The sequence below is a fragment of the Palaemon carinicauda genome, chromosome 33 (assembly GCF_036898095.1).
Source record: "Palaemon carinicauda isolate YSFRI2023 chromosome 33, ASM3689809v2, whole genome shotgun sequence".
NCBI classification, from domain to species: Eukaryota; Metazoa; Arthropoda; class Malacostraca; order Decapoda; family Palaemonidae; genus Palaemon; species Palaemon carinicauda.
Genome location: NC_090757.1, coordinates 82574032 through 82594338, shown reverse-complemented (window position 1 = coordinate 82594338; position 20307 = coordinate 82574032). Strand labels below are relative to the sequence as shown.

Here is a 20307-nt window from a genome sequence, read left to right as displayed (position 1 = left end):
ATTGAAATTTATATTTTTCGGTCTGCAAAGTAATTCTCTGATGGATAAATATTCATGGATGTCTTCTCAAACACTTAACAATTCAGTAACCTTGATGTCTGGCGCTATGCTAATCAAGCAGAGAAAGTCAATTTTGAGAGTAAACTTGTAAGAATGGCTGCCAAACTTCAGCAGATATCTATTCGATATTCACCCAATTGCATTACTGAATGTCGTTTTTATTAGGAACGGTTGAATTCTATTCAGTTATCCGCTCATAGCGAATTTGAAACAAAGAAACAGGCCATCCGCTGTGACCTCTATTTGAAAACGATCTCATATAAAATGTAAAGCGAAAAAGGAGCTGGAAATCGATATTTTTCATCGGTTAAATTGTAATCTTATTTAATAAAATATATCAAGTCTAATGATGAGTAGTAGGTCAAGAGCCAACTCATGAAAGCCCCTTGATAGATCCAAAATACGAGAAATTTACAATATTTTATGCTTTTAATCACTTTTAGTGTAATCTTTTAATGGAAGATTTCCAAAAGACCGCTGTATTCTGACGCAGAAACAACTTATCTGATGAAGTGAATGCTTAGTTGAACACAAAAGGGATAATTGATGAATTTACCCCGATAATTTATACAAAACCTAAATACTGTAGTAATAAACGGCGGGTCATCATCTGATATATGTCGGTAATCAATTCCTCGAAAAATATAATTTTAAATGATATCCAAATCTTTAATTTGAATTATATTATATTAAATCTTTATTAATTTTGAAAAATATGGGGTGAAATTTGTCATACAAGCTTCCATTAGAAAAAAAGATTTAACGTTATGACTTTCCTCTCTTATGATATCAATGCAACTCCCTGCACGAAAAAGCGCTTTACAAAACCAGTAGCTTGGTAGGCTGCATCCTCACATGGAATAATGTTTTCATTGTCATCACTCATTTTGTGTTATTCCAGTCCATTTAATGGGTACTTCAATTATGGCACGTGCATTTTAGACAATTTCTTCAAATATTCTCTGCATTATAGATGTATCGAAAATTAGTTAATATCGCCTGCCTCTCTCTCTCTCTCTCTCTCTCTCTCTCTCTCTCTCTCTCTCTCTCTCTCTCTCTCTCTCTCTCTCTCTCATATCAAACTTTTGAAAATAATGGCGGAAGTCAATGGGTAAAGAAATTCCTACGGACTCGTGGATACAGCAAAAGTTTGTCTTCTGCACTTAGTTGGACAATGATAACAAGAAGCTAGTCTAACGTTAGTTAAATTCGTCTCTAATGCCTGGGGTAGGCAAACCAGCTTTTAGATTATATAGGTTTTTCAATAATCAAAAGACGCCGTAACAGCTCGATCGTAATTCAGGATACCTCACTGACTGCTTCATAAATCATGTATTGGCAATTTATGGATGCCTCGTTTATTTCATGTTTTCTTTCATAATCAGAAATCTAATATTTTAAGAACTACTGGATTTTAATCTCGGTAGATGTACTTCTCGTTGTTTTCATCCTTATTCTTCATCATATTTTTTCATAATCTGGATACTGAAATTAATGACGGAGATGGAATGTAGAATATCATTAAATTACCATTTATATATAACAAGTACTGCTTCCTTCTTCATGTTTCTCCGATAGAATCCTTCCGTTTTGAAAAATAATTCCTCGGCTGTTCATTTGATAAGTTTAATAGTAATGAACTCGAGTTGTAAACAAGAGATTTTATTTAAGAAGTTGTTCTTTTTCCTGATCGTTCAATTAATATCTGTTTTATTAAAGCTAATTTCTACTACTGGCTGCACCAGCTACCCGTTGAGATACGGCCGCTAGAGAGTTATGGGGTCCTTTGATTGGCCAGCTGGTTCTACATTGGATCTTTCTCTCTGGTTACGGTTCATTTTCCCTTTGCCTACAAACACACGCGCACACACACACAGCGAATAGTCTGGCCTATTCTTTACAGATTCTCCTCTGTCCTTATACACCTAACAACACTGAGATTACCAAACAATTCTTCTACACCCACGGGTTTACTGCACTGTAATTGTTCAGTGGCCTCTTTCTTCTTGTTAAGGGTAGAAGAGACTTTAGCTATGGTCAGCAGCTCTTCTAGGAGAATGACACTCCAAAATCAAACCACTGTTCTCTAGTCTTGGGTAGTTTCATAGCCTCTATACCATGGTCTTCCACTGTCTTGGGTTAGATTTCTCTTGATTGAGGGTACACTCGGGTACGTTGTTCTGTCTTGTTTCTCTTCCCTTTGTTTTGTGAAAGTTTTAATAGTTTATATAGGAGATATTTATTTCATGTTACTCTTAATTTTTTATTCTTACTTTTTTCCTTTCGTCGCTGGGTTATTTTCCCTGCTGGAGCTCATGGTCTTATAGCATCCTGCTTTTCCAGCTAAGGTTTTAGCTTAGCAAGTAATAATAATAATAATAATAATAATAATAATAATAATAATAATAATAATAATAATAATAATAATAATAATAATCCTAGAACTGTAAACAAAGACTTAGGAAAGGCTGCATGTGAGCAGTTAAGCGAGGATTCCTCAAAAGATAAAACAAGTGCCTAAATGTTCGCCCTATTTCAGAATTACCCCTCTTCTGACATTAATACTTGGTGCTTGAAAGAGCCACATACGATTTATTGGGCACAATGTCCATATGTTGTTGGAGGCTGCTGGATGATAGAATGATTGTCGATGTGCATACGGGAGCTATATTATTGAGAGTAAGTTTAGCCAAATCATTAAGTGTACAGCAAGTTTAAAAACTCGGTTCTCTTTTGAAAGCTTTGTTTAACTGACATGCAATTGTACCCGGAAAGCTAATGGCAAAGTCAGAAAATTAATCTTTTGATATATAAAATTCACTTGCACTTGTTTGCACAGACAAAGTGAGTAACAAACGAACGTCTCATGGTGTAAAACTAATTTGGTTTACTCGCAGGTATGTACACCTTATACATCAGAGACTACATAAAAAGACATTGGTTTACATATTCTTATTTTCCTTTACGGAATAAAAAAAACAAGAAAGCATTCAATTCCCAAATACACATTTTGTTCACTTGCATGCAAATTTGTAGGAAAATATGAATCTAGAACTAAGCTAATTATTATCATCAATTACCATTATCAATTGCTAAGCCACAACCCTAGTTGGAAAAGCAGAATGCTGTAAGCCCAGGGGCTCCAATAGGGAAAATAGTCCCGTGAGGAAAGGAAACAAGTAAATGATAGCAAGCGTTTTCTTGTTTCATACTCTGTGTAATGTGTTTATTGATGTTTTGTTTTCCACTATTCAAACTTTTTTATTTCAAGTTTTGTCAGCAAATGGATGCAACGAAATGTTTGTCTTTAGAGTTCTCTTGCTTGAGGGTACCCTCAGCCACACTATTCTATCTAATTTCTCTTCCTCTTGTTTTCTTAAAGTTTTTATAATTTATATTGGAGATATCTATTTCAACATTAATCTCAAAATATTTATCTCCAATATAAATTATAAAAACTTTAAGAAAACAAGAGGAAGAGAAATTAGATAGAATAGTGTGGCTGAGGGTACCCTCAAGCAAGAGAACTCTAAAGACAAACATTTCGTTGCATCCATTTGCTGACAAAACTTGAAATAAAAAAGTTTGAATAGTGGAAAATAAAACATCAATAAACACATTACACAGAGTATGAAACAAGAAAACGCTTGCTATCATTTACTAAACATATTTGCTTCAGAAAAAAGACATCAATGGCTACTTACGCATTGGGTCGGTCTCATTGCAACACGCCGTCAGAGTTTTCCGATATCTGAGAGAGAGGCAGACGTCCGATTGCGCAGCCGAAGCGAAATACCTGTACGGCTCACCTACCCCCATTGCTGAGCCCTGAAGAAGGCGAAAATTAAGATTATTGACTATGCTTCAACATGTTTACGTATGCATGCAATTCATTATGTATGAAATTACTGTACACACACACACACACACACACACACACACACACACACACACATATATATATATATATATATATATATATATATATATATATATATATATATATATATATATATATATATATGTGTGTGTGTGTGTGTGTGTTAGTGCATAAAATATGATAGTTTTGTCACTATCACATGTGATTTTCATACATTTTGATACTGAGCCACGTGTATTTCTTATCAAATTCGTTCAATCTTGGGAAGAAACGCCAAAAAGGAAATTCATTCTATGATAAATGAATCTCCCGAGGCGAGATTTGGACCTATGCCTCAGAGCAAAACAGAATTACACGATAAAGATTTAAACCACTCAGCTATCAATGAGTTTGTACCCTGGCTAGAGAGAATTACTTATCATACCAGCAATTGCACTTTTGTATTTCTTCCCAAGATTTATGAATTGGATATTATGGGGTATTTGTGTCTTTATATTTGAACACACACACACACACACACACACACACACACACACACACATATATATATATATATATATATATATATATATATATATATATATATATATATATATATATATATATATATATTTTATATATACGTAAAATACTGTATGTGTGCATAGGCTACATATAAACAGGAGGGCACTATATAGTTAGATCTTTCGATACAATTTTTTTTTCAACTAAATGATAGTTCAAGTCTGAAAAGAGTTCCTTCCTACAAAGTAAGAATTCCTTTCAAGAAGAGATAAAACTTTTATTTTCTCTTATTCACAATGGAGAAGATGTCTTACAATTTCTCAAGTCCTTACCACGAACAGCAGCACCAGCAGGATAATGGCACAATATGTCAATCTAAAAAGAAACAAGAAAATATCATTATTAATGATTTGCTTATAAAAATCAAGCATTGGGCATAATGATCTTTGCTGTATGTAATTTTAGCTTATCAAATAGTCACAGAATGAAATATCATCTGTGGTTCTTACCTATTGTTATTATAAACATCACTCTATCTGGTTCTGAAGCGCGCGCACGCGCGCGTGAAAGAAAGAGAGAGAGAGAGAGAGAGAGAGAGAGAGAGAGAGAGAGAGAGAGAGAGAACACGGTGAAGATGACCTTGAAAATAAGTAATCGGTGTTTCTTCTTAGCTACTGTAAATCTCTTTGATCGACTCATGACATTCTTCCCGCTCGCTTTCATTTTCGATTTTCAAATTTGTAACACGAGAGAAAATTAACTTCTTATCAGCATCTATGAATATTTTTTGTTAATAATCCATGTTAATAATATCAATCACATAGGATTTCTTTTTACTTTTGTTTTACAAATTTCGTGTTTGGACTCACGAGTGTTGTTTCCTGATTTTGGGGGATTACGTCCCGTCTGTCACAACCCAGTCCAAAATACATCGATACCAAAACGCTTATTAAATCGACAGGTTCATCCTGGGATAGGTGTTCTGTAGGGGAATTGGGACTGGGCTGGGTTTGGCCTCAGAGACGCGGTTATCCAAAACAATGAATATAAGGTAAACAAGAGGGCCGGTCCTCCCAAGAGCAGGCTAGCAGTGACTTAGCGATCTTCGTGTGAAGTAGCATCGGTCAATATTAGCATTGTAAACATTATTCCCTCAACCACCTTCATCCTCAGTTGCCAAAGCCTATTGCTGTACTCTAGCTTCTTTGACTGGCATCGTCCCCGGTAGAAAGGGGTTGCCAAGAGCCCTGGCACAGGATGCAATGTGCATCTGAGCACCATCGCTATTTTCCTTAAGTGGTGAACCTGATGAAGCTTCTACCGTTGGAAGTCGCCCGTTCGTTCGTTGTAGATTGCCTTGTCTATAGCAAGACACGGGCTCTTGCATTGGAAGCCCGTAAACCATAGCGCCCATTAGACCCTGGTGAGGTCGAATATTATGTCAATGAGAGTCAACGTCTCAAATGCTAGGCTGAGCTCCGTTCCCTTAAGGAAGAAGAGCGGTATTCGGAACTAACCACAGAAACCTGTTGTAGCGGGAGTTTCCAATCATTGAGAGAGCGTTATTGGGGACGGAGGTGGAGCCCCGTATCTCTGTTTACCTTATAAGAGATATGACCGGTCACATAAACATGCCATGATATGCTAAGAGACCTTAGATGTCAAGATGCTAGAAAACCTCAAATCAATCAATCAATCAATCTATCGATCAATTAATACGCCAAGAGAAACACTCGGAAGTAGTAGGACAGATACTAGATAGATCACATTTCAATTTTTGTTTTCATTGTTCAACTAGACGTCTATATTCAACAAGTTGTAGTGAAGTTTGTACAATTAAAGACTTTCATTCTGACCACGTTACTTATACACAGGTGTTTTCTTCTATTGCCCAACTTCATTCAAGCCTCGTCCACTATAACATTATAATATGTAAACCTTGGTATTGTCTGGGAACCTGAAACGTCTTATGCAAATCGTCTGGTCGCGTGTTTATAGCCTTGCATTGTAAATACCAGAATCGCATATTTCTAGGTTCTCAATATTCATAGAATTTAACAATTCCTCCGACTCAGGAAGACTAGCATAAACTGAAGATGCTGAATCATTCTGTCCATTGAGGATCCAAAATAGATAAGTTCTGGCTTGATACCCAACCAGTTGTCATTGTGAATCTGAATGAATTCCGTCTCGTACACATACTGTACATGACGGGCCAGAAAATATTTTGAGCGGAGCCATTTTTAGGATGTCATTCTTATTTATAAGGACATGTATCAATCTTTCAGCGATTGCAATTTTTGTAGTGACAAACTATGTTTGGGCAGGGAAGTCAGAAACCGTTTATCTATGAATTTTAATGCACAGTAAAGAAGTCTTAGACTTTACTTATACACAGAGTTCTTGAATGACTTGCATAATTATGATGATTATAATGATAACTCAATATCGTCCAATAACATTAAAAATAAAAAATTCAAAGCAAAACTCTTATCAAAAGCAAATTTAATATTATGTCGATGAAATATTTTTGTAAATTAGGTTGATTCAGCTATGCACAACCACTTACAAGTCAAATTCAGTGACAATCATACAAAGGTTTTATAATAATCTCTTGATAAAACTGATAAGAAGATTTAATTATCAATATTGCTATAGATAGTATTTTTGGAAAACATTTGGGGGAAATCACCTTAGCTTCATAAACTCGATCCAAAAAGATCATCAAAAACCATCTTGAGTTCGTTTAGAATCCAATCCAAGTTGAGTATATACTTCTTGTATCAAAGTCGACAGAGATGAATGGAATGGGTGAAAATTAAGATGATAGATTGGGAGCCCCGGAATGTTTGCGATGAGTTAGTGCGATCGGTTGGTCCAGCTTACCGTCACTGCCTAAGTAAGACTGTCGATAACCATAATAATCAGATCACTTTATAACTTCGGCTCTCAGCTATCACGATCACGGCACCGTTCTTCTGAGAAAGATCGGTTTTATCGCCTCAAGAATTTACACCCACGTGAATGGACCAGGATTTGTGAATGGCGAAGTGCTAACGCTGAAACAGGTAACACCTGCACACAAGAAGATCGAAAAAAAACCAGGTGTTTGGATGAAGTTGAGGGATATGAAAAGAATATAACGAGAGAAAAGAAAATCATTGAAGTTTACTAGAAAAAAAAATCTAAATAGCTAATTTACCAAGGCTTGCCAACTGTAGCCTACTGCTAAGTCCATTGGTTAGGAAGTTGACGTCGTAAGCATGTGGCCTCGAGTTCCTCGGGTAAGCACACCTCATTAAATACATCTCATTATTATTATTATTATTATTATTATTATTATTATTATTATTATTATTATTATTATTATTATTATTATCCAAGCTACACCTATAATAAGAAGATTAGGATGCTAAAAGCTCAAGGGTTCCAACAAGAGATTTATCCTAGTACGGAAAGGAAATGAAGATATAACGATATACATATATACAGACATACATACATACATATAAATATATATATATATATATATATATATATATATATATATATATATATATATATATATATATATATATATATATATATATGTGTGTGTGTGTGTGTGTGTGTGTGTGTGTGTGTGTGTGTGTGTGTGTGTATGTATTCAAAGCAAAAAAGTAAACTGTCAAAAGATATTTCATTCTCTTATATATACGTAATTTTATTGAGTCGATAGGCTGTTTGTACATTACCTTTTCAATTTTGTTGGAAAACTTTTTGTATACTATTATTATATATGTTTTAATATAGGAATCGGAAAACAAAAAAATGTAGTTACACGAACAGTCCATGCCACAACAATACTGCCAGTTTAACTCTATGTTGAAGCTTTCATTTGAAGCTGATCATTTTATTGGTTGCTAAAGGTAGCACTGAACGCAGGGATTTTTTGGTTTATCTCCAGTTGATAAACAGCTTTTGATAATGCTGTTACCACACACACACAAACACACACACACACACACACACACACACACACACACACATATATATATATATATATATATATATATATATATATATATATATATATATATATATATATATATATATATAATCTCTTGTTTCATGGTAAAGATGTATGGAAATGTTCACTATATTTGTCTCAACCCAGATGCGGCTGTTCTTGTTAAGGAGCAGATAAGAAAAATATATATATAATTTCTTGTAATATCTTATCTTTTACCTTTGTTTGTAATTATTTAATCAGGTAGTTCAGGTCGCCATGCATTTACAAGATCCTCCTTTTATCTTTTGTTTCGGAGACACGCCGTAATTGCACTCGTGTTGGGCTTTGTAAAAGACATTTAAGCAACGAGACACTCATCCTCTGACATTAGACTTGAGTTCGAATGTTTGTGTGTAATAACAAGTTTTGATATCGAAGGTTTTGCGTATCCAAAATTCATGTATAATATTATCTTTGCAACCATTGCTGCTTTTCTTCTTTCTGCCTCATTAAATAATACAAATTACCACTGCAATCCTACTATAATATTACTCTGTCATGGCTAATACTATCTTCTCTTTTTTTCTGTTTCGTAAACCTACGCGCTTTTCTTATTTTTTTTTCTTAACAAAAGAAAAAAACCATGTTTGGTTATCATGAAGACGTAACGGTATTCTTTCTGTAAAAAGACTATAAATTCTCTCTCTCTCTCTCTCTCTCTCTCTCTCTCTCTCTCTCTCTCTCTCTCTCTCTCTCTCTCTCTCACACACACACACAGCACAGCCATTAGTATGTTACTCAGCATCATAGATAAACCAATATATCTCTAAGAACCATAGAAAACTATGCAGAAATGCATATTTTCCTTCAGATAACTTCAACATTCCACAGCCCTTCACCTATCCCTTCCTCTAAGTAACCCCTGGAATCCAAGAGTCTGCGATAAGCTGCAGACCGGGACCCAATTGCGTCACTACCTGGTAAGAGACACTTGAGAAAAGACAATGTCAGATGATGCAAAGAAAATGAAATATTCCACCTTCGCTCATACTCCGATTTCCGAAAACAGGATAGGTGTCTTTGTGCCGGCTGAAGTCAAAGAGGAATTTGAAGAAATATAATGATCACGAATAATTCATTGATTGAAAGTGTTCTGACATCTTAACTTTATAGGTCATTAGTGCCATAATCAAGTCATTCTAATACAACGCCATAAACAAATATGACGCTTGATATACGGATTTAATATATATATATATATATATATATATATATATATATATATATATATATATATATATATATATATATATATATATATATTTGTGTGTGTGTGTGTGTATATATATATATGCATATATATATATATATATATATATATATATATATATATATATATATATATATATATATATATATATATATATTTATATATATATATATATATATATATATATATATATATATATATATATATATATACTTTTACATATATGTATATATATATATATATATATATATATATATATATATATATATATATATATATATATATATATATATATATATATATATATATATATATATATATATATATATATATATATATATATATATATATATATATATATATATATATATATATATATATATATATATGTATATATATGTGTTTATACAGTATATATGTAAAGAGAGAGAGAGAGAGAGAGAGAGAGAGAGAGAGAGAGAGAGAGAGAGAGAGAGAGAGAGAGAGAGAGACTCAAGCCTGTTTTTTTATATCTGATGAAAAAAGTACTTCTAAATTCATATATACAGAGAGTAGGATTTTATCACAGAATTTGGTTTAATTTACATTCATACTTCTGTCATCCATTTTAAGACTTCCATCGAAATTGAAGTTGCAAGGTGATTGATAATCAGGTTTTATTGAAATAGCTTTGGAGGTCCAATGGGAGAATTGATAGGATACCAGAGTCCGATCAAGCTTAACTTCGTTTTTATCCAAACGTTAAGTACAGCCCATTATGGTTTAATGTTCACACTCTACGGGTTGTTTATGCCATTTTTCTGTTTGCCAATCCCATCATTTGGTTCTAAATGTGTACGTAGCTTATACTTCATTATTGAAAAAAGTGCAAAAGGAAGATAGATTCAGCGTTAGTGATAGAAAAGAATTCTATAAAAGAAAAATTAATTTATTCTAGTCAACGATCCGGTAAGGAAAACTTCGATGTACGAAGTCGTATGGAAATATGAAATATATGCGGTGAAAATATATTACAGTAAAATCCTAGTACATAAATGAATACATATCTTGCCTTTAAACAATCGTATGGCAGCCGGTTTGATACGTGAAAGATATTTTTCTTTTCTTTTCGTGATTGTGAGAAGTTGAGAAAAGCGGCAAAATACTTGTTTGTTAGATTTGAAATATTTCCGTTTCATTTCAATCTTTTATATTTTGTATTGGATTACAAAGTGTTTTAATCTTCGGATAGAAATCCTTGCCGACTTATGTAACAATATAAAAGGAATTTTACAAGTGTATTTCTTACGTTTGCTTACACCAGTTTTATTGTAAACACCGGGTCATAGTTTAAAGGTTTAGTACTTCAATCTGTTAAGATACATGCAGAGAAAATTTCAACCTAAAGACATCTACAATAATCCTCCAACTTCTTTGGAAGTTATCAGTTGTTAACAAATATAACTGGTTACTGAAAAAATAGAGTAAGCGACGTCGGAGAGACTTGGAATGGGGATTACTAGAGGGATAGGAGGGTCTAGACAGAGGGAGGGAATGAGAGGGGAGGGACGGGCCAGTGTAGGTATTCCAATTGCTTGAACTACTTACCCGATTTACTTGGCATGGGCTTTATTATGACATGAGTAAACTCCTTAATTAATGACATTGGACAATGTATTGAACTTTAATGTGCTGAAGATGATACCAATTTTACAGAATACATTGAAAAAATATTACTGCAAGAGGCCTTTGATAGTCGTTTCAGTGATTTTGCTGAAGATGATTGCATGCTTGCATTGATAAATCCCTTTTCACTTACTGAAAATAAAATTCTGAAGAGAGCTAGTAATATACAGATGGAACTTATTGATCTAAGAGCAAATTCAGTACTGAAGTGTAAACTTAATGAGCTTCCCTTACTCCCAAGTCCATCTGAAATGCTTAATTTTATGCGATCATTACCGGGTGAATATTTTCCAGAACTGAGAAATTTTGCCCAAGTTATGCCTGTCGCTTTGGAGCAACATACAGATACGAGCAAGCATTTTCATCCATGAAAATTATCAAGAACAAACTGAGGTCGTGACTATCCGATTCAAATCTGAAGAACTGTCTGGTGCTCCCAGTTATTAATTTAACTCCTAATATTACAGATTTGGTGAAAGCAAAGCAAAGTCAAGTCTCATTAGACCTAGTTATGTTTATGTTAATTATGCTCATATATTTTTATTAGTACTTTCAGAAATAACTAATGAATATTATCAATGCAGATTCAAAGTGTCAATAAAGTAAGTACAGTTTACTTTGTATTTATGTTAAATCATTTCCATTACAACTGTTACATCTGTCCACACTATCATTTATATATAAATTATATATATATATATATATATATATATATATATATATATATATATATATATATATATATATATATATATATATGATTAAATGTATAACTGCCAAATATGTCAATATTACCATACTTAAAGGATGTGGCGCATCTGAATTAGAAGTGAAAAAAAAAAATGGTGCATGGGAAAAAAAAGGTTGGCCATCCCTGCATTAAAGTATCAGAAATTACGGGGAACTCTATAGAGTGTTGTGTCAAAGTACCATTCTGATCAAGTAATTAGTATGGGAGATATTAAAGAAAAACACACTGTTTTTTTACCAGAAATGCATAGTAAGTCCTAAGGTTATGTATAAATGGTTTATGGGGCTAATTCAAGTATAGTACAACGGCTTCGACCACGAAACATGGTTATTCTGAAGTATGAAGAAATATCTTACAAATACATCATACAAAAGTTGATCATCGGTCAAAATTGCTAAGAGTGTCCTTAAACGACTTATGGTTCTTAAAACAGTTGATCAGATTCTTCGGGAATGTAAAGTGAGTCGTCAGAAATCGTTACGAGTATGCAATGTTTGTTGAAGGAATAAGTCGAGACTAACAAACATAAACAACTTTGGTGAGTTATAGTTATATTTTTTTCTTAATCACTATATGGTATATATTTTTCCACCTATGATGAAAGCTAACAAAATGAACAGTAATTCAATATGAGGGTAGTCTGTTTTTCCTTCTTTTTAAAGATTGTTGAATTAAAACCACCACGAGATTTGGACAGATCGATGGAATACTTTGGTCGCCTATCTTATCCTTGTCTTATCTAGCACGAGAGGGCTTTGACGTCAGAGATCGGGAATAAAAAAAAATATCCGGGGGGAGGGGGTGATACAAAAGAGGGGTTTGGTGAAGTGGACGGACAAGTGGAATAGAAATCTAAAGATAAGATATAACAATAAGGAAAAAATATTTGACAATACTAGATTGTTTAACAAAGAATATTTCTATTATCATAGCGCAGGGATTAAATAAAAATACACTATCAAGTAGGCTACAGGAAAGGTAAATCAGCCAGTCAGATATAGCAAAAACATTGTTTGGTGAAATACATGATAACCTAATGAAATACATAGTATTTAGGGAGATGTAAAAGCTAGTTGTCGTTCCCAGACCTTAATTTTTGGTCTGTATAAGAGAGAGAGAGAGAGAGAGAGAGAGAGAGAGAGAGAGAGAGAGAGAGAGAGAGAGACCTTAGGCTAACAGTTGAAGAAGATACTAACAAGAGAAAAGTGTGAAGAGTGGGTATTGAAAGAACACCTGTCCCGTTGCTATCAGTATGTTTTAGTAACTATCATTAAAGACGATGATATCAGGGTCGAGAGAGATAGGAGAGCGCTCTGTCGTATCAGAATTCTCTTGAACGGTCATTTACTCTTAATATGCCTGAATGTGCGGAATTTTAAAGAAAAACATTTCATCATCCAAGAGGTCACCCAGATGATATTTATCGTTAGTTTATTCTGATCCATCATAAGCATGACGGCGTCAAAGGCTGTGGCCTTTTGCACACACACACACACACACATACAAACACACACACACACACACACACACACACACACACACACATATATATATATATATATATATATATATATATATATATATATATATATATATATATATATATATATATATATATATATATATATGTATATATATATATATATATATATATATATATATATATATATATATATATATATATATATATATATATCAATAGCTAAGCTACAACAATAGTGGGAAAAGCAGGATGCTGTAACTATAAGGCCTCCAACAGAGAAAAATTAGCTCTGTGAGGAAAGGTAACAATGAAATAAATAAATGGGAAAAGAAGTAATAGCAATTGAAATCAAATATTTTAAGATCATTAACAACGTTAAATTAGATATGTCTTATATAAACCATAAAAACTTCATAAAAACAAAAGGAAGAGATACAAGGTAAAAATCGCGTGCCCGAGTGTACCCTCAAGCAAGAGATCTAATCAAAGAGTGGGATACATTGGTACAGAGGCTATAGCACTAAAAAGACTAGAGAACGTTGGTTTGATTTCAGAGTGTAATTCTCCTAGAAGAGCTGCTTACCATAGCTAAAGAGTCTCTTCTACCCTTACCAAGAGGAAAGTAGCCACTGAACAATAACATTGCAGTAGTTGACCCCCTGAGTTGAGAAGAACTGATGAGAAATCACAGCGTTGTTAGGTGTATGAGGACGGAAGAGTATGTGGACAAAATAGACCACACTATTTGGTGTATAAGAAGGCAAAAACAAAACGAGCCGTAACCAGAGAGAGGGATCCAATGTGATACTGACTAAGCAGTCAAAGGATCCAATAACCCTTTACTGGCTACTGGCCTGGCCAACTTACTATATATATATATATATATATATATATATATATATATATATATATATATATATATATATATATATATATATATATATATATATAGTGTGTGTGTGTGTGCGTATATGTATGTATGTATGTAGTATAGCCACTAACAGGAAAAGTGAAAAGACTTGATACGAGTTAGTCCTTTCTTCTTGTTAGAGACATCGTCGAAATCCGTCACTAATAAGACGAAAGTACTAACTCACATCAAGTCTTTCACTTTTCCTTGTGTAGCTATAATAAAGACATACAGTATATATATATATATATATATATATATATATATATATATATATATATATATATATATATATATATATATATACACTAGTGTACACGAGCCGTCAGAAATGACAAGAATGCACACTTTCCTAACTACAACCCCTTTCACCAGGGTATGACTACCCTCTCTTCCCCCTATCCGAGGGACGGGGAGAGACCCAGTAGTCATACGTCTGGCAATGCCGCTGAACGTGACAGGAAAGATACACACACACACACACACACACACACACATATATATATATATATATATATATATATATATATATATATATATATATATATATATATATATATATATATATATAAGTGTGTGTATTCATGTCGATATAACACCAACTTACACAAAGTGTGAATTTTATGGCGTTATGCGTCTGTTATCTTTGCAGATATATAGACAAAATTACAAAATTTATATTCTCATGCACACATGAGGAAACCACTTTGCAGAGAGACGCTTTCTTCATGAATAAATGGATGCAATTATCATAAAACATTTAGGTTCAAGTTCGTGTTTCTGTACGGTAAGAGAGAGAGAGAGAAAGAGAGAGAGAGAGAGACTCCAATCCAGATAAAAATAGATGTGCGTTATGCATGAGTTTTTATTATATCTGAAGAATCTTTATAAGAAATGGGGATCCAGAGCCTCGTTATGATGTAAGATTGTCTATAGAAAAGTTTTTGATTTCCAGGAGTATCTGAATTTGCTCTCTCTCTCTCTCTCTCTCTCTCTCTCTCTCTCTCTCTCTCTCTCTCTCTCTCTCTCTCTACCTAGAGCAATTAGTTTGTCGATATCAGATGATCTTATTAGAAACAAAATTTCAAGTGACTAACACTACGGTACTGTAAATTCACTTTATCAAAATCACATGCCCCTAACGCAATAATGTCATAGGTTGGCAGCTATTGGCCAATCAAAGTATCTCATATGTGCCGAAGAACACAGAAAATGAGATCTTATCCAGATCTCGCCGAAATAGAGTATTTTGTGCTGACCTTTTCTGAGCTTTTATTGTCACCGGTTTTTTTGGTGGCTAATAAACTCTAGAAAAAAAAATTACCAAAAAAAAAGAATAGGCCATGGTTGCTTTATAAGGACAGATTTTTTATTTTTTTTATTTTTATTTTTATTTTTCATAAAATAAGATCTCCTTATCTCGGCGATTCCCCGCTGTCTTGTCCTGTCCTGTCCTGTCCATTAAGGCGAACCTTTCATTATTATTTCCCAGAGATTTAAGGTATCTCATCAACAAATGGATAATCCAATATAATCGGCACTTACGTTCTTATAAAAATTGACTTCCATATTAATTAGAACATAATGATGCTACAGATCTCCCATTATATATGTCTGAAAATAAGAATTAGGTAAAACAAATTTTAGTATTAGAATGAATGTTTAAAACGGTAAATGTATATTTTCTTCACACGAACTTTTCGTTGGCGTACAGATCCACGTGTCGTGATAATTTATAATTATCCTCTCTCTCTCTCTCTCTCTCTCTCTCTCTCTCTCTCTCTCTCTCTCTCTCTCTCTCTCTCTCTCTCTCTCTCTCTCTCTCACTTCCCTTGTATCAAAACAAAATTGAATTCTTCAAAGAACGTGTCTTTCTTGACTGCCGACACCTCAATAGAGTATACTAACCTCAGGCGAAGTCATCTTGAATTTTAAATCAGCCACTGAAAGGTCTACCAATTAGCATAGACTAATTGACCTCAGTAATAACCATGAATACATTAACCATATGCGTACAAATTTCTTTGTCAATTGCTGGTGCAACAGTCGGAAAGCTAAACCAACCATCATAATCTCCATAAAGCTTCAATGTGGTCTTCTCGAGGGAGAAGCTCTCAGAAGCGACCATGATGCACGCCTTGGCCACCAGGTGAAGACGTTGCGACAGACAGACCCATTAATTTCGCTTACGTACTTTCCCGCCCCAATTATGGGTGGCGCTCGAAGTTAGGGGACGGCAGCGGGGGAAGGAGGTATGACTCTCAGAGTGGTCTAGCAAGAAGAGCAAGAAATATCTCGAAATTTCCCCAAAGATTTTAATAAGGTTTGAAATGAATTCCGTAATACAGCATTTGACACTATTGACGTCAGAATATAAAGAGAACACAGACAGCAGAATTTTGTCAGTAAAATGGTAAATGCGCACACGCAAGAATGCATACTGTAATCAGTCATAGACATTTTGGGTCACAGAGATATAAATGCCGAAGCTTCCATCTCGTAAAGGAAGTGAACAGGTTTGCTTGCTGGATGTCAAATTCGCCACCGAGCCATCAGTGATCTCTCAGCTCAATAAAAACTCCAACCACTGTCACTCTTATTGCTACTGTATGCGAAGCAGCGACCCTGTGCTGCTTTCATGTTAGGACTCTTTTTTCCAACTACAGATTTCATTATTCTTTAGCACCTGCCTTTTATCGATTATCATAACTGAATGGACATGACAAGTATCCGTTGATATAATTGTATTAAAGTCAAAGCAAACATTTCTCAATTTAGTACCTTACAGAAATTTCACTTGCTTTAGAAAAAAAAAAGAAAAAAAAAAAAAACATCGTCATTTCTTACAAAGGAACAGAACCTCTATATCAGAACCACAATTATTGTCTTTATAAAAATTATATTGCGCTATTCATCATTGCCTTGTATATCATTGTCTTGAACTATGGGTGTTAAGCCCCTTCGATGTGAAATTATCATATATTTCTTTTGTAAAACCTCTTCAGTACACCAGATTAATTTTACTATTTTGCTTCAGGCCTATTGGGCCAATGTGCTCATATATTTTAGTACATCTTGTTATGATTAGGTAACAAGAAAAATGTACACCAATACTAGTATAAATTTATTTTCTTTTAAAGGAAGTCCTCTCTTCTTAAGGTTATTTAATTAATATTCTCTCTCTCTCTCCTCTCTCTCTCTCTCCTCTCTCTCTCTCTCTCTCTCTCTCTCTCTCTCTCTCTCTCTCTCTCTCTCTCCTCTCTCTTCCTAGGGTTCATGGATATAGTAGTAGCAAGTGCAAAATCCAAGTATCACGCTGATAGATGCATAGCGAAGCTTCCCGTCTTGGAAACTAGTTTGCTGACTTTCCAAAACTGGTTCAAGTATATAACCCTCTGCCAATTGCGGTCTTCGTAAGTATCTATGAAAATAGGAGGTAGCAATGCTGGCAGTGTAAAAAACTAAAAAAGTTTAGATATCATGAAATGAAAAAACCAAAGGTAAATTAGCCGATTACTTCGTATCTCTCTCTCTCTCTCTCTCTCTCTCTCTCTCTCTCTCTCTCTCTCTCTCTAAGACAAACTGAAATGCTTATAAAAAACGTGATTCTTCTCTATTCATTGAGGCAGAAAGGAACCTAAATACCTTGTTTTTGGATTTGTGAAAGTCGTTTAAGCTTTAATTGATAAACTTTGTTATATAGAAATATGGTGACTACTATCTGAAGAATGAACCTCATTCCTTCCTCTTCCTTGGGAAGACGTTGTTTGTGGTATAACCTTCACCATCTTTGCTTTTGTATACTCCGAATGCCCCTCGTTATCTCTCCTCCAATGTCCACCCATCGAATGAGGTGATTCTCAATAGTCTCTAGAGGATGATTTCAAGGGAATTTCTCGAGTGTCTGTCTCAGCGTTCCTCAGACTACTCGGTAGACTTGAAATCACACTTACTTTGTTTTGCATGAGTTTAATGAGCAATCCTCTTCACTTGTAAACTCTGGTCATTCCCCTGATAGTTCTTGGGAAATGCAAAATTTTTGACATCGTCACTTTTTATTTTTCAAAGTTTCCATTTCCGTTAAACGTTCTATGTCACTTCAATGTCAGTTTTATTTACAAAACTGACGAATGATCTATTATTTATTTTCGTTTAGAATCCTATAAAACAAGTTTGTTGGAGAACCACTAAGACGCAGGTAATTCACATAGTCTCCAGGCATGACACCATAATTATACTATTAACGATAATTGAATATGCTAATCATCACCTCTCATCTATTCCTAATAATCGGCTTCGCTCCAAACCATTTCATAACGATAACAGTGTTTCTATTTCTAAGAATTACCATCTCTTCACATAATTATCTTTCAGTCTGACTTCGCTAAACAGATTCTAACCTCTTTTCAGTTCTCAGGATAAATAAGACACTGAAACTTAGTAGTTATGATTAAATAACACTTTGGCAGTGTAGCAATTGAATGATGATATAGTACACAATATAGTTCAGCTCAGAGTATTATTTATTTTGTACTAAATCCTCGTTAGTATAGATGATACTATTGGATAGATTAAGAATTATGGTATATTAAAGTTGGAATAAAAATCAACACAATAGCTCAAGTCACACTGATTCCAGGAAAGAATGATAATGAATCTCATTCCTGGCTAATGAAATTAGTGGAGATATTCAATCTTTTCAGCAACACTGAAAATACTTTTGTATAAAACATCACTAAAATGCCTGTCAAAACAGCAACTTGCATACAGGCAAATGGGAAGTGGCTTTCCACTGTTATCTTGTTTATTTCACGTCAACAGCCGTGATTTTTATTCAGAAAAAATCCCCTTAACTAATATTCAAATGATGACTTTCTTTGGTATGTCAAAGAATCGTCTTGCAAAAATGACATCGCCAAATATCTGCTCAGCTTAAGTAGTCATAAAGAGAAAAGTTACACTTGATACGACAAACAACAACTGAATAAAAGCACTTTCTAAAAGAGATCTTGACTTATACCTCTTTCACTCAATCAGTCACTCCAGTAAAATGTTCTTTGCATGACTGCTATATATACTGTATATCCAAGTTTGATAGTAACTCAAAATGAAAAGCTCTGAAATTGCCCTATCTGGAAAATAGCTTTGTTGACATACAGTGCAGGATTTGCCCCACTCTTACAATGTAAGAATAAACGAAACTAAAGAGAAGGCATTTGATTCCCAAAATCTCGCTGCTCTTTGGAAATATATGTGATAGATGGCCTGGTGCTCATAACTGCAGCAGTCGCCAGTCTGACTGCTAGACTGAAAGAGAATTGTAAATTATCAATTTAGAAGCGCGCTTGTTTTCCCGCGTACGCAGATGAACCATTGCCATAATATGAGGTTGGTTTCACACGAGAAGAAAAATAAATACTGTAACACTTATCCTTATAACTGCTAAAGTAAAGATGAAACCCAATGCAGAAATCTTCCATGCCATCAAGCACTTCATATTACTACGCAAAGGCTGGTCAGCATCACCATGGCCCAGTCCTCCTTACTCTCAATGCACTATTGACCTCAATTGTACGGTCAAGTCTTGGTTTCCTAGATAATTATGCCCTTCCATTCCCTGTCCCTTTTCTTACCTAATATTAATAAACACTTTTTGAATCTCTTCTTTTTGTTTATTTTTCTCCTAAAATACTAAATTTTACCTTTTTCTAACATACTCTCATATATTCTTTCATCATGAACAGGCCAACTTAGAACGCACAAGACCTTCTCTTTACCCATTCTAACCTTTTG

The 20307-nt window shown here is 34.1% G+C and overlaps 1 protein-coding gene across 4 annotated transcripts in view; it reads right to left on the bottom strand.

The window, feature by feature from the left end:
- The window catches only part of LOC137626001 (uncharacterized), a 77164-nt gene that overhangs the window by 20277 nt on the left and 36580 nt on the right, over positions 1–20307 (bottom strand). For 2 of the 4 annotated variants that reach the window (XM_068357086.1, XM_068357085.1), the window contains exons 2-3: positions 4777–4819; positions 3765–3888 (exon numbers count right to left, since the gene is read on the bottom strand). In XM_068357086.1, coding sequence (XP_068213187.1) covers positions 3765–3888; positions 4777–4819 — 167 coding nt within the window. Of the gene's footprint in view, positions 1–3764; positions 3889–4758; positions 4820–7136; positions 7338–20307 lie in introns of those variants that run through there. The other 2 variants (XM_068357088.1, XM_068357089.1) reach the window with 2 other exon arrangements.